We start from the raw sequence: 15,747 nt of genomic DNA on the forward strand, positions 1-15,747 counted from the left end.
CCAGGGAGGAGGCTGAAGCAATGGTCTAGGCCAGAGACAAGGACCCAAACAAAGGCACTGGGATGGAATGGACAGAGGCATTATAACTATTCAGGTGGCAAAATGAGCTTGCTGACTAACTAGAAGTAAGAGTTGAGGGAAGGAGAAAACTCTGGAATGGTGACAGGCTTTCTAGTTGTCCAGCAGTTCCACTAACCTGGATCTGTGGTACAGGAAGAGGGATAGGCCGAAGGAGGGGGGTTGAAGGACAGGTAGCGGGGTGTGGGGGAGGGGAGGAAGTGGGGGGTATACTGATGGACCAGAACCTCTTAGGAAGCCCGGTGTTAGAGAAAACAAGAACGCCTCATTGCTCTGTGAGTGTGGGAGAAACGGGGCAAGCAGCCTCCACATCGTGAACAAGTGAATTTCAGAATCTCTAGGCTGTGCCTGGCAATTGTGACTTCCACGGCTGCAGGATTTTTCTTTCTAACTTGTGTCACATGAAGTTGGCTTTCTCCTTCTAAGGCATCCCTTCTCAGTGCAGACCTAGAGATCATCTTCAGAACTCTCCCAAAGGCCAACTCCACAGGTTCCTATCCTCCTGCTTACCCTCCTCCACCACAGTTTCCTAGAGAACCTACTCAGCCTCTTCAGGTCTAATCCTGAATTGTTTTCGAGTACAGTTGTACTCAGTGTGAAGTTCATCCTTGAGGTCATTTCCTGACATTCTAGCCAAATGGGTCAGGTGGTTTCCCACAGGTGAGAAGACACAACAACAACAGGAAAACAAAATTCCTTGCTCTGGCCTCTCTTCTCATATATTTCTGTGAACATAAAACCGAACTTACCACATATGGAAGATAACCCATCAGACAGTATGGTAAAAATATTCAGTGTTACTCAGTTCAGAGATGGGCAACAGCTTGCCTCAAGCCCTGGGCCTCAGGCCTTGCTTGTTCCTCCTTCCAGAGGCAGATTATTAGCAAGCATCAGCACCAAACTGGGACCTTCCTAATAGCCTCCAGGGGCTTGGGGAAACTTGGAAAGGGAATAGCCTCCTCAGTCTATAGGTCTGTATGGTTAAACTCTGAGTCTCTGTACTGCTAGAGTCAATGCGGGTGCCAGCAGGCCCTCGTCCCATGTTCGGAAGCCCGAACTCCACTATAGTCAGTCATTCATTTTTTGTGTCCCTGCTAGATTGGGAGTTCCCAGACAGCAAGAGCTCACTTGTGGTGCCTTCAGCAGCATACCCAATGGCTGGGCACAGCTGATAGTTCATAAAGGAACAAAGTGATAGTAAATGAAACCCTTTAGGTGTAAAAGACTCGGGGCAAATTCTTTACTGGGGAATGGGGTGGGTGGGGAAGACAATGCTGGAGGGCCTGGGAGTCTAAAGGGAGTCTGGTGAAGAGTCTGAGAGGAGGGAGGCTACAGACATCCAAGATGAACTACACTGACATCCTAATAGCATCGCCTGATGACGTCTCTGTTGATGGCATATTATAGTGACAAGACTGTATGTTTGAGAATCAGACAATTCTAGGGTTAATCCAGACTCTCACTGCTTACTAATTACATGAACTATGACCATACCATTTTTGGGGGGACCTTAATTACCTTGCTGTAAAGTGGTGAGAATACCTCCCCTACAAAGGCTCTTACTATCTTTTAGGGTAGACGGCAGGATTTAGGAGACCAGCAGCAAATAAAGACTTTGCTATGAGAGGATATCATCCTATCTATTTCTCTATCCATCAATCATATTAGTAAGTGTGCAAGATTATTGTTGCTGTTCTTGTTGTTTTGGTAGTACTCACTATGGTTACGAACACATTGTGAGCACCCAACAGATGTTTATTGGTTGAAAGAGTTACAATGACCTGTGAGCTTTCTCTAGGAAACTATTCCTCCTCCAGTGTTCCCTGTCTGAGTATATGTCACCACCATCTGCCCAGATGTTTAAGTCAAAAGTCTCGATTCCTTGATTTAGAGTGCCTACTTGGGACTCGACACTGGGCAGGGTGGTGGGACAGGGAAGGTAAGGGAAGCTTGAAAGGATGTTAGAGAAAAAAGGAAGCAAAAGAACTTGTCATTTGCTCAATTTTTTACCCTTCTTTACATGTAGCTTATAAGTGAAGCCTTTTAAGAGTGTTTTTGACAACACCTGGGCAAACATGTAGAAATAATTATAATCCACAGCCATCTGAATGGAAAAAGGCTATCAGTACTGTGCATAGGTTCCCTGCATATCCACAGGATATGCAAATGCCCTACTTTGGAATTCTCACCATCTGTGAAAACTAGGAAGAAATACTATTTATTTTATTTTTTTTAATTAAAACTTTTTTGGGGGAGGGAATACTATTTATTTTAAATCCTACTAGGATTCTCCACTCTGGTCCAGCCTATCTGTGGATGAGGTAAATGACTGGAAAGAAGAATTATAAAGGCACATGAAAAATGACTCTTGGCTAAATCTTTTGGGAAACCAGCTTAGAGCTGAGTGAGCTTGCTTATATCTACTGAGTGTGGGCTGTACTTTGTATCTCTCTCTCTATATATAAAAAATGGCTTCAGAAAAATTCAGTTAGTCTTTGGCTTAATTGTAAGTCACTAGGCCCCTCATTTTAGTGTCTGTGTGTGTGTGCGTGTGTGTGTGCGCGTGTGTGCGTGGTGGAGGGAGAACTCTGGGCACAAAGCGTGTACGTACTTATAAAAAAGCATTTGGAATGCGTGTGTAGGAAGGGAACTTTATGGTTCTTTATGTAAGGAAGGAGCACGTGGAGGGGAAGATGTACTTGTGCGTGTGTGTGTGTGAGTGTATGTCGTGCAGGTGGTGGGCGGAAATACCCGGGCAGCCAGCCTCTTAGAGATCCAGACAGCGGGGTGAGATATAAAATGTTGGAGATGGAGATTGTTTTCGTTTCAGAGCAGCACACGGGTCTTTGAGAAACCCTTGACTTTCTCCTCCTCCTAGTCTTGTTAAAAAGGGATTAGAGTCCAATTAAGTCCTTTAATCCCAAGGTAGAGATTCATGTTTTAAAACAGGATTTACAACTTCAAAAAAACACATCAGTGCAAGTTGAAGTTTGTCATTTCAAGTTGCCACCTGCATGGTTCCAAAGAGTGTTTTCAGCAGTATCCCCAACATGTCGTCGCTCTTAATTACTTTGCCTCATACCTCCAGTCCTTCATCTTTCCAAGTACCCTTCAACCTAAATAGCCACATGCTGTTAGAAGTGTTTCTGCTTCTGGACTGCCACAGTTGCCGCTTGGCTTATCTCCCTTCCGTTGGCAACTCAGTGTTCAGGCTTAATAATAACAGTATGAAGAGCCAGTGCTCTTTGGGTGTTTCGTTATGTGCCACGCATTGTGCTAAGCACTTTGCACGTGTTATCTTACTGCACTTTCACCGGGCCCGGCCGATTATGGCGCCAGTCCTGGAAACACCTAGCAACACACAGTTTCCCTTTCTGTCTTTTCCTTCCTTTCCACGTGATGTCACAGGACAGAAAAGTGAATCTCTAATCATGATGCCAACACCCTCTCTGGAAAATGGGTGCCATTATTTGGAGGGAAGTTCTTTAAGGGACAGGAACCATGTCATGGCTTTTGGCAGGGAAAGCAAAGTATCTATGAGGATCTGGCAACTTGTTTAACTCCTCTTAGCCTCAGTTTTCTCACCTGTAAAATGGGGATAACAGTAATACTACCTAACTCAAGTGGCTGTTTCAAGGACAACATGAGATCATGTGTCTACAGCTCTGACACATAATACGCACGGCATTGGTCACTATTACTGCATCATCGATGCTCCACACGTACGAAAGATCCAGTACTGCTTGTGACATGGTGTGCACGACCTGCCCGATACCAAGGTGCCCTTATCCCAGCGTTTCTTTCCTACCTGCCCCATAGAAATGGGAGGAACATCCGCTTTCTCCACGTGCTGGGTGATCACAGAGGGGTTGCTGGAGCTGATGAGCACCGGAGTGCTGATATCCACCGTCTGGCGCCCCGAGGGAGAATGAACCATCCTGTTGAGAGTGTTCAAGGCTGTTGTGATGGAGAACTGGCCAGGCCCCTTCCTCCTGGACCCAGGGCCCCTTCGCAGCGTGGGCGTGTGGGCTGCTTTGCCTCGGGAGGCTGAGGGCACCAGGGACAGGCTCTTTGTGTGGGCTGACTGCCGGCCTCTGTGCTTCTCTAAGAGGTGTCTTGCTGTGAGGTTTGGCTGAAAACACAGAAGGTCCAGGAGGAGTTAGTCTTCCTGATCTGGTGCGGGCAGCTAAGTGCGACCCAGCTTAGTCTGATGCCAGTTCAGACACTACCGTCATCTTTGGTCAACTTCCATCTTTTAGCAATGTGTCCCAATTCCTTTGCAGTATCAGTGCATTCTGACAACTCTCCTGCAAAGCAGGTACGGCTCTTATTCTTTACTGCAGTCCACAGGGGGGAAAAATAAGCCATGATACTCTTCCCTGATCGGGACCAGTCTCCCTTCACCCAGTCTTCCCAGGCACACCTACCCTTTTCCTCTTTTAGCCACTCCTGAATGCCCCTGGGTGGGCTGCGGCCCCCGTGCTCTCCCACCACGGCACTTCACACACTGCGCTACAGCCATTTCCCTTCCGTACGCACCCCCCCCCATCTTGGACTGGCAGCTACCTGAGGGCAACGAGCTCTCTGCCCTATCCCACAGGGGTGCTGAGTGCTTGTGCAATCGTGCGTGTGCGAAGTTGCTCAGGTTTATACGTTCGAGAAGCATCTGCACCAGAATGTAAATCCATTCGGAACTTTGAATCTTTTTTGCTAAGACCATCTTTTACTACTTCCTTTAAACACTTTCATCTCCCCCATTCTTTCTTATTCCATACTATGTAGTCTGTGAAACGCTGGTAAACCAGGAGAAGAGGAGAGGAGAGAACAGAAAAGAAAAAGAAAAGAGGAAGCCCTGTTTCATAGAGTTTACTAATTTCTATGGTATAAATATCTACCAATGGTTTACAACTAGGTAGCAAAATTCCTGCAAATGTAAAAACCAGCTCTTGCAATCTAGTTCTAGTTCTAGCACAACCACCGACTGTGCTGTATTTTGCGTGCAGCTCCTTCGGAAGGCTGAAATTCGCTGACAAAGTTGCCCTCCAAAGCCACATGTCTCAGTCTAACGTAGAGATTCGACTATAAAGGTAAAAGGGAATTTGCCCATTTAAGAACTTTTTATGACGATGTGCAAATGATTCAAATAGCCAATACAGAAAATTTTAAAGAGGAGGTAGTTCCTACCTCAAGAAGCTTGTCATATTGTGAAAAAGAAAATCCTGAGGTAGGGGAAGTGGCATTATTATGTCTACTTTAAAGATGTGAGGGCTGTGGTCCAGAAAGGTGATTTATAAATGGCACAGCCAGTAAACAGACCACAAAACAAGAAAATACCAGATAGTAATAAGTGCTTTTTATTTTTTTTTAAGATTTTATTTATTTATTTATTTGACAGAGAGACAGCCAGCGAGAGAGGGAACACAAGCAGGGGAATGGGAGAGGAAGAAGCAGGCTCCCAGCGGGGGAGCCCAATGTGGGGTTCGATCCCAGAACGCCGGGATCACGCCCTGAGCCGAAGGCAGACGGCCAATGACTGCGCCACCCAGGCGCCCCAGAAATAAGTGCTTTGACATGATAGAGAGTGGCAGGGGGAGGCACCCACTTTGGGGGGGGGGCGTCAAGGAAATCCCACTGAGAAGGTGACATTTAACCAAGACGCAATGACAAGAAGGAGCCAGCCATATGAAGATGGGGGTAAGAATATTCCAGACAAAGGGATCATAAAAGCTGGAAGATCCTAAAGAGGGAAAAAAACAGTCTGTTTGAGACAAAAATCAAGAAAGAAACAGAAGCTGGAACAGAGAGCGTGAGGAGCTAGGTAGTAAAGAGACCACAGAGACAGGCAGGGGCTGGGTTCCAAAGGTCCTGGGAGGCTCAGGTTTATTCTAAGTGTAATAGGAAGCCTCTGGCAGGACTAGGTAGAGGAGTGACATGATCTGTGTTTCTAAAAGCTCATGCCACAGTTTGGCAGTTTCTTACCAAGTTAAACCCATACTTAGCCTCTGACCTAGCCATCCCACTCCTACGTAATTTCTGAAGAGATGGGAAAGCTTATGCCCACTCAAAAATCGGTATGCAAATGTTTACAGTACTTTACTCATAGTTGCTAACAACCGGAAACGACTGCATTGTCTTTCAGCCGTGCACAAACATACTCCGGCACATTCACACAGGGGATACGGCTCATTGATAAAAAGGGACACCTAACAACACGATGAATCCAAAATGCTTTGTGCTAAGTGAAAGAAGCCAGACTCCAAGGCTACATTCTGTAGGATTCCACTGATAGGACATTCTGGAGAAGGAACATTATAGGAGCAGAAGCCAGATCAGCTGCTGCCAGCAGCTGGGAGTCAGGGAAGGGGCTGACTATGAAGAGTCATCATGCTGTTGTATGGGGGGGGGGGTTGGAAGTATTCTATTATCTTGATGGGGGTGTCTGCATTTACCAAAATGTATAGAAGTGAACACCAAAAAGAGTAAATTTTACCGTATGCAAATAAGAAGAAACACATAAAAGCTCATTCTGGCTGTTATACAGAAGTGCCAGCCCAGAAGTAGGGAGATGAGCAAGTTCCGGAAATTGTCTAGGCAAGCTCTGACGGCAGTCTGGCCTAGGGACAGTGTCTTCTGTTCCCCAGAGCACCGATCCCTCCATTGTTCACCCAGTAAGAGGACGATATATAGTCTTTGAGTTGAATGAGTAAAGTTCTTTACGGTCATTCACAGCTATAATGAAATAGGTTGAATTTTTTTTTTTTTTTTTTTTTTGCCTCTACCTAATTGTTCTGTCCCCAGGTGAGCAACACCGTCAGTGTTTTCATCAGCAACACTGACAAAGGGCTCTGTGTGACTCTGCCCTGTGCTCTGCCAACATGATTAATAGCTCAGTTGGGGGAGGATTGCACAGCTCTTAAATTTGTACCCACTCATCTGAAACAATATCCTTGAGGTTCACTGGGCTGAGCAAGGTTCACATAACCCAGGCAGGCCTCATTGGAGAAGTCCTGACAGGAGTGGCTGTGAGCTCAGCATTTGTTTTACCACCTTCTTATCCAGGTGCTATTCAATAAATCAAACGATACATTAACAAGAAAAATCCTGTTTGTGCAGGAAAAAAACAAAAACCCACGTCACTCTTACAAGAAAGCTTTTCTTCTTTCCAATTGCTTTGCATGGCACTGGTAATTCAAAACTTATTTAAAGAGTTCTCAGCAAGTGCTAGTCTTAATGAAATGACTGAAGTCAAAATTTAAGTACTGCTTTAAAAAGCTCAATTTAGATTTCAAGTAATTTTTGAAAATCAGGTTCCCAGATTAGAGCAGCCACTTGATTATCTTTTTCCCCTCCTAGCAATTAGGAGAACAAATGAAGCAATGGCTAGTTTGGTGATAATCTTGAGGGTTCTTGTAATCACTAATTTTAGAGGTGAAGTGGTGGGGAGAGTGTCCGAATGAATAATCATTAAATGTAGAAGTTTTGGAAAAAAGGGTATCAGAGATGGGTAATAAAATCAATGGTCCTTTCCCCCCCCAGAGCTATGGAGAAGCTTCTTGAAATAATGCAGGGGACTGTGCAAACTCTGAAATGCAAAATTTGAACCACTTCCTATGTATCCAGCTAGGTATTAACTGTGGCCGATCTCTGTCCTTGGAGACTTAAGCACTGTCTCCCCATTACTGTTAATTGCTCCTCTTTAGCAAATGTTGCTTGACCCAGCAAATGCCTCTACCACTAACCTAGGCACAAAAAGCAGGAAGTGAGGCATGCATTCTTGACCACTCCTGCCCTCCTCACTTCCGTCAACCTCCAAGTCCTCTGGGTCCACCTCCTAAGTGGTGTTTGAATCCGCCAACTTGTTTCCAACCTCCTGGTCCAGCCCACTGGCATCTTGTAACTGAGCCATGCATGCACTGGCCTCCTAACTGCTATTTCTGCTTCTTCCTCTCTCCTTTTCCAATTATTCTTCCCACTGTAGCCAGAGGAGCTGTCTTTAGTAAACCCAGGTCTGATGGAGTTACTGGGTCCCTTAAAATCTTTTGATGGTGTCTACTGACCTCTGGATCAAGTCCAACCTTTTTATGATATGGTGGAGACCATGGTATTTACTAGACAGTCCTTGTACTCCCCTGTGCTTCTCAGCTGCCTTGAAGACAGGTGGGGCTAGGGGACTGGTTCAGGCCATTGGGCAATGAGTGGAGTGACAAGTGTCACTTCTGAGCTGAGGCATTTACTGATGTACAACGCACTCTTCCTTACTCCTCCCTCACCGTGAAAACTGGGGAAGTCTGTCTGTTCCAGATGGCAACCACAAGATGGCCCAGCCTCAGTGTGGGTTCGAGAGTGACTCTGTGAGCAGAGCCTCTCACGGTTCTATGCCAAACATGTAATGTGGATGAGAAGTAAGTTTATCTTTGTGAAGCCAGTGACAGTTGCAGGCTGTTTATTACCACAGCAAAACCTAGCTCATCCTGACTCATACAGGATGATTTATAAAGCCCTCTGTGATCCGTCTCCCACTCACTTCCCTGGCTGCATCGTGTCATTCTCTTACTCTCTAAGCTACAGCTCTAGTACTCTTTTGGTCCTCTGGATTCCCTACACTTCCTCATCCTACAGGACTTTTGCACATGTTACCTCCTTTCCCTAAAGCACGCTTCCCTCCATGCTCCCCTACATAGCTCCTAATCATCTGTCTCATCTTGGCTTAAAAGGCATTTGCTGACCCCCTTCCCACAGAAGTTGCACATCGTTCCGTCCCTCCCCCATTTAGTTCCCTCTCCTTCACTCTTTGCATCATTCATTACACTTAGAATTACTTGATTAATGTCTGACTCTACAATCCCTGAAAGTAGGGACTCACACCTGTCTGCATCTTCAGACCTTAGCCTAGGACCTGACTTAGCAGGTATGCAACGTAAAATTAGTTGGATGACTGAGTATACATATATAGGACAGGGTCACACTGAATGGTTTGTTTTCTAAATTTTGTCTTTTCATTCACTTGTTAAGCTAATTTTTTTACACAGTACCTGTTCTGTGTTAGTCTAACCTGTGCAGCATAAGCAGCACAGCCATCTGGTATTTAGAGAAGACAGAGACAACAGAGTGGTCAACTAGTGGTGAAATTTTATGGAGGAAGAAAGTTTCTAGTTGAGCCTTATAACCTGAGGGAGATTTGAACAGGTAGAGAGAATTGGGTATGTGTGCCTCAAAGGGGCCTCAGTAAGAGAAAAAGCACTGATAATGAGAATGTTGTTTACTAGAGATTGTAAGAAGACCAACCTTTTGGGACTCATCCTCTTTCCTTCTCTTCCATTTTTCATCCCTTCAACACTGATTGAGTTGGAAGAGCTAGAGAGAACCTTGCAAGCTGGATAGTGTCCTGGGCACATCACTCGCTTCAGAACCTGTTTTGGCTCTTAAGAATGAAAGAATTGGTCCCTGTATCTCCAACTATGCCTTTGTCTGTTTTCACCCTACCTTCCTAGAGGGTGGAAAGCGTGCCTTTTACTGAATTTGTAGCTCCCCACTGCTCACTTTTAATGCTTTATGCCTGGTAAGCATCCAATTAATGCGGTTAAACAATGGAAACTCTCTTTTAAATTTGTAATGACCTGCCTCAAGCTAGGGTGAGGCTTGAGGATAAAGAGGTTAGGAACTCCAGGTTATAGTATTATATTTAAGAAGTACGTAGACATAGTCTAGCATGTGGCCTTCCTTTGTTTTCTTTTTAAAGTAGCTTAAAAAAAAACCTAGAAGGAATATATCAATATGCTCATTTCAAAAGATTTATAAAACAAGTTGCAGAAGAAAATGAAAATTATCTAGAATTTCACTATCTGGACACTGTTAATATTTTTGTACATTCCAGTCCTCTATCCATTTATATATACACACACATATTTATAAACCTAGTTTCATACAGTTCCATTTATTTATCGTGGTAAAAAACACATGACATACATTTATCCTAATAACTATTTTAAAGTATATGATACAGTAGTGTTGAGTATATTCCTATTGTTGTGAAACAGATTTCAGGACTTTCTCACCTTCTAAATCTGAAACTCTATACCCATTAAACTTTTTTTTTTTTTAACCAAGAAATAATAAACCTCTTTCCGTAATACCAAATACTCCATGATACTGAATATTCTCCTTTAATATTATTTTTAATGGGTATATATTTTTCATCATAATTTTTAAAAACAAAATACTTATTGTCAGATATTTAGATTATTTCTGATTTTTCACCATTACACACAAGGCTATGGTGAACACTCCATACATATATCTTTGCATACTTGTTTGAATATTTCTTTACAATAAACTCTCAGATGTAGAATTGCTGAATCAAAGGCGATGGAGGTTTTTAATGTTATTGATATGGGTTTGTTTGAGTTTGAGCATGAGAAATTGCACAATTTACACTCCCATCAGCAGAATAAAAAAGCCCATTTCCCCACACTCTTGCCAGACCTGGGTGTTATCTTTTGGCATCTTTTCTTTGGAGACCTTAGTGAACTTCTGAAATAAGCCTCTTATCAAAAAGGCATTTTTCTTAGGCGTCCCTGTGGCACATGTGTATTTCGGAATGAGCATGCGTCTGATGTGGACTTGATACATACCTCTACGAACAAGATGGGGAAGATGCCTACTTGATCCCCTAACTTGCCTTCTGCCCAGTTCTCATCCACTCGGCTGATCACAGTGATGATATCGTCCTGAAAGAGACAAAGTGTCAAGGTCAGCATTTGCTCTTGTTTTTCAGGTGGTGAAAGCTTTCAGTGGAGATCAGTGTGGAATCATGGATGCTATAGGTTGCAAGAACTGTAACTCTTTCATAATTTATTTATAAAATCTTCCTCTGTAAAGGGTAGCATTTGGGTCACCAAGGCGGCAAGAGGAGTAGAAATAATTTGGAGGACCTGTAGAATCCAACAGAAAATTTGGAAATGTTTCTAATTTTCAATCACCAGCAGAATCTGGGCTTTAGTTTATATTAATCTGATGGAGAAATCAATATGGGAGCCATAGGGAGATAGATTTTTAGCTTTGCAAAAGGAAGAATAAATATTCTAATTTTGAAGACTTTCAGAACCTATTCAACTTAAATTTTTTTTTTAAATTTTTAAGTGATCTCTCCATCCAACATGGGGCTCAGGCTCACCACCCCGAGATCAAGAGTAGTGTGCTCCACTGACTGAGCCAGCCAGGCACCCCTATTCAATTTTTAAGGTATCAAATGTAAGGTGGCTTTTATTCAAAATTTTCTTATTATAAAAGGTTACATGTAGATTTGTAGAAACATTAGAAAATATAGTAAAACAAATAATCCTACCACAATATAGATACAACCATTGTTAACATCCTCATTAGCACATTTCCCCCCAGATTCTTCTCTATGAAGACAAAATATATATACATATAAATACACTGATTCTTAAAAACTTTCCTGAAAACAAACACACATATGATAAAGTTCATCAAGTTTGGATGTAAAGCTTGATGAATGTTAACACTAACTATATCCATGAAACCCCATCCAGATCAAGAGATATAGAACATTTCCAGCACCCACAAGTCTCCTTTGTGCCCTTTCCCATCAACTAGCAAGAGGTAACCACTGTTCTGACTCCTAGCCTATGTATACGTATACATTCCTTCTGCCTATCCTTACATTTCATACAAAAGAAGTCATAGAGTACACACTGGTTTTTCATTGTATACCGTATCAGGAATGCCTTTCCACTTCCATACCTGTTCATCAGTCCAAATCGGAATATCCATCCACTGATCGCCCTGACCTTCTGATCCATGCCTCTCAGGAATTTAGATGAATCCAAATCTAAGTTCATTACTGCATTATACCTTTTCTTAGCTTTCTCTACCCCATCATAATTTACAATGACACATTTATAGGTTATGATTTCTTTAAGGCCTGTTTACCCCATCAGACTATAAACTCCATGTGTTCAGGGCCTCTGTCTGCTCTGTTCATTTCTGTGTCCCCAGCACCCAATACGGTGGTTCCCATGTAGTAGTCATTCAGTAAATATTTCTCAGTGAATGTTGCATGCATGAATAAGTGAATGTATGAGTACATTGTACAGTCTACTGAGATAGAAAACACTAGGACAAGAGCAGCTTTTGGGAGGGAAGATCTTGGGTTTAATTTGGACATGCTGAGTTTAGGAAGACCATGAAATTTCCTAATGTAGTTGCAGCCTTCCATAGCTTCTAGAATGGACCAAATCCTTTCTTCTGGTTCTTTTTTCATAATTTCCCATTCATGTGTCTGTTCCTTCCACTAGGCTGCCAGCTCTGTGAAGGTAGGGACAACGATTCACCATTTTATCCCCAGTGGGCAGCCTGGCACACGGATGGGCTCAGTGAATGAACGGGCTGGTGGAGTAAGGTTTTGCAAATTTTGCGAATTCCCAGAAAGGGGCAAAAATGCAGAAAATGCTTCCTGCCTCTGCCTTACTCCAGTGGTGTCCCCAGAGCTCAGTGTTTAATGCCTGGCACAAAGTAAATACTCAATACCTATCTGTGGGATTAAACTGCCCTTCCTCTAAAGCACTGAAGCACAGACTTTGCAGTTTGGGCCACAGAATGGCCTCCCTCAAGGGATTCACCCTGAGGTGCCAAGACAATAATGATCAATATTTCAAAATATGGAGGACAGCGATGTTAGCTAGTCTGAGGCACCCTGAAATAAATCTCAATTCTGGTAGTGGTGGAATAAAAATGTTTTACAAAATGAAAGACCTTTCCTGAGCTACTGTACCAGAGCCACTTCTGGTATTTGATGTACTTATCATAAGCAGCAAAGAGGGAAAATCTCCCCAACTTCGGCCTCTGTGAGAGAATTCGAATGTTTAAGGAATAATAAATACTGAATACAGAGAATTAAAGTAGTCTAGACATTAGTAAAAGAGTTGTTACTTGCACATGGTGAGGAATTGTCCAATAAAAAAAAGAGGCAAAAAAAAATCTTAGGGTAATTAATGTGCTTGGAAAATATATCTTGTAACAGGTTATTTATATATAAAGGTATAATTATCTTATTGTGTGTTTGGAAGGCTTTGAATACAATGTTTATAATAAAATAGAATGTTGTAAAGAGTCGAGTTAGGGGCTCAGAACTTGGTCAGCAAGAATGCCCTTACAGATACATAAAGAGGTAAGAGCTGTATTTTGCCCAGCACACTCAAAATGTATTTGTAAATTTTTGTCCACTTATCTGTCTGTCCAACCACTCTGCCTGAGAGCTGGGACTGTGACTTGTTCACACTGCATCCCCAGTGCCTGCAAAGAAGAGGTGCTCAAGAATGACTACAGAATGAATGAATGAATGAATGAATGAAGTGAATACTTATTTGTGTAATTACAATAGGAAAGGTTTAAGGATTTCCATCAAACTCTCATTAGATTTCTCTGGCAACTTCCATTTAGTTTTGCATTGTATACACACACACGTACATACATGTGCAGACGTAAATACATATAAACATGTACGTGAAAATATGTATACATTTTTTTAAAATCAGCAAGTATTATAGGATTCCAGGTTCTTCCAGTCTCTATGCAGTCACTCGTGGCTCCCATGGCCGTCCAGAATCTTACCTTGAGGAAGGTCAGGCAGTCCTGGTTCTCACTCTTGTCTTTGTCTCGTAGGTCAAAGTTGTAGAGGGCTCGGCAGAGTGGGGGTGGCTGGGGTAGCTGCTTGATAACTTCCACGGAGCTGGCTGGGAAGATCCCACTGACTCCATTGATCTCGCCCTGGTACCAGTTCTCATCCAGCTGTCTCCGGAGAAGGATGACGTCTCCCTTATTAAACTTCAGGTCACCGGGATTCTGCCCTCGGTAGTTGCATAAGGCCTTTGCTCGAGGCACCTGCAGCGGCACAGACCAATGAAATATATTTTTAGCTTACAGGCGAGGGGGACAGGAGGTATAACATTAATAACTGATTACTGAGCACTTCCTATGTGCAAAGTGCTGGATGCGCATCATCTTCTTTAACCTTTGCGATAGTTTCTCATTACCCCTCTCCTAAGTAGGGCAACTGAGGCACAGAGTGGGCTACTACCTTGCCTCAGGGGACACAGCTGGGAAATGGCAGATATGGGGTCTGAACTCAGGCTACATGATTTCAGAGTCCCTGTTCTTTGTTTTTTTTTCTTATTAATACAGTATTTATTTGTTCTCCCTCTGTTAACCCTGAGTCTACCACTTTCCCCAGGCTGCCTGGGGACGTAGAGGAAAAGGAACATACAGGGCAGATGGGACACTGGAGAAAGACCTATGGGAGGTGGAGATGCTCCTTCACATGGCGAAGATGAGAAAGGCCACCAGCAGGCGAAAGAGCCCTATGGCTTCTAAGACAGCAAAGCCCAGAATGGTGTAGGAGAAGAGCTGTTGCTTCAGAGTGAGATGCCTGGCATAACCAATGATGAGGCTCCCAAACACAGTCCCAATTTCAGCCCCAGAGCCAGCCACCCCTACTCCGGCAGCCCTAGCCCCAGTGAACTTGGCTGCTGTGTCGATGTCCCTTGAAATGGTGCTGGTTCGGAAGCTGCGGCGAGGAATAAGTGAGGTCGGGGGACGTGGGGCTGCCAAGCTGCTGAGGCTCTTAGAGGCACCTCATCTGTCAGTGTCTCTGGTGGCTTTAGCACCACTGCAGACGGTGATCAGCTCAACAGCGGAGAGGTGGTCCTGGCCACGAAGGGGGTGGAGATGAACTTTGCACCGGTGTACATCTTCAGGGGATGAGGGGCTATTGGCAGGAGAGCTGCTCCCGGTGCAGAGAAGACAGAGAGGGGCGGGGGCCAGAGCCCCTGTTCTTAATCACTATGCAGGGAACAGGATTTTGGACTTGACTCCACAGCTATGTGAGCTTCAGTGAGTCAGTGACTCTTTTTGGGGCCCTGGGATCATGACCTGAGCCAAAGGCAGATGCTTAACCAACTGAGCCACCCAGGTGCCCTAAATATTTATAATGCATTTAGCGTATTGCTTGATACACAGCATGGGCTCAATAAATGGTATCTCTTATAGGATGGCTATAATAAGGAAAGGCTAATGATATCAGTTTTACCTATTCCTCAGTGTTGATGGGAAGAAAATTGAGGTGACAAGTCCCTGAAAATACAAAGTACTATACAAGGGGCACCTGGCTGGCTGAGTTGGAGGAGCATGCAACTCTTGATCTCAGGATTGTGAGTTCAAGCCCCACACTGGGTGTAGAGATTACTAAAATAAAATAAAATAAAATAAAATAAAATAAAATAAATAAGTTAATTTAAAAAAAAGAAAGTGCTCTATGGGAGATGCAACATAATTTGTCTTCAGCCTCCTCTAAAAAGTGTAAACGTCATGAGTGTTTGGATCATTAGGAAGCACTGAGACAAAGAATTAGTCAGAAATCAATCATCACTTTAAAAAAAATCAGCTAAAGAACTGTCATTTGTTAAATTAGTTGTCTCTCTAAATAATTGTTTCAGTCAAGTGCATTTTTTTTCTCTAATAGAAACTGGTTTCTACACGCAGAAAGGGCCTCACTTTGGTCTTGCTTGAAGTCAGAGTGGCAGACTGCAAGTTCTAATAACTGACGTTTACTAGCCCTTCAGCGTCACCTGGGACTGTATTGCATTTTGTGCT

General features: G+C 43.5%; 1 protein-coding gene and 1 pseudogene across 3 annotated transcripts in view; both read right to left on the reverse strand.

Annotated features, from left to right (window-relative positions):
* The window catches only part of SH3RF2 (SH3 domain containing ring finger 2), a 128,278-nt gene that overhangs the window by 61,396 nt on the left and 51,135 nt on the right, over nucleotides 1-15,747 (reverse strand). For 2 of the 3 annotated variants that reach the window (XM_087862160.1, XM_045794367.2), the window contains exons 3-5: nucleotides 13,711-13,980; nucleotides 10,710-10,805; nucleotides 3,887-4,210 (exon numbers count right to left, since the gene is read on the reverse strand). In XM_087862160.1, coding sequence (XP_087718286.1) covers nucleotides 3,887-4,210; nucleotides 10,710-10,805; nucleotides 13,711-13,980 — 690 coding nt within the window. The remainder of the gene's footprint in view (nucleotides 1-3,886; nucleotides 4,211-10,709; nucleotides 10,806-13,710; nucleotides 13,981-15,747) is intronic. The other variant, XM_045794370.2, reaches the window with a different exon arrangement.
* LOC123790195 (ATP synthase F(0) complex subunit C2, mitochondrial pseudogene) lies at nucleotides 14,413-14,846 on the reverse strand (annotated as a pseudogene).

Source organism: Ursus americanus, chromosome 5, assembly GCF_024610735.1.
Source record: "Ursus americanus isolate L20-20 chromosome 5, mUrsAme1.1.p, whole genome shotgun sequence".
NCBI lineage: Eukaryota > Metazoa > Chordata > Mammalia > Carnivora > Ursidae > Ursus > Ursus americanus.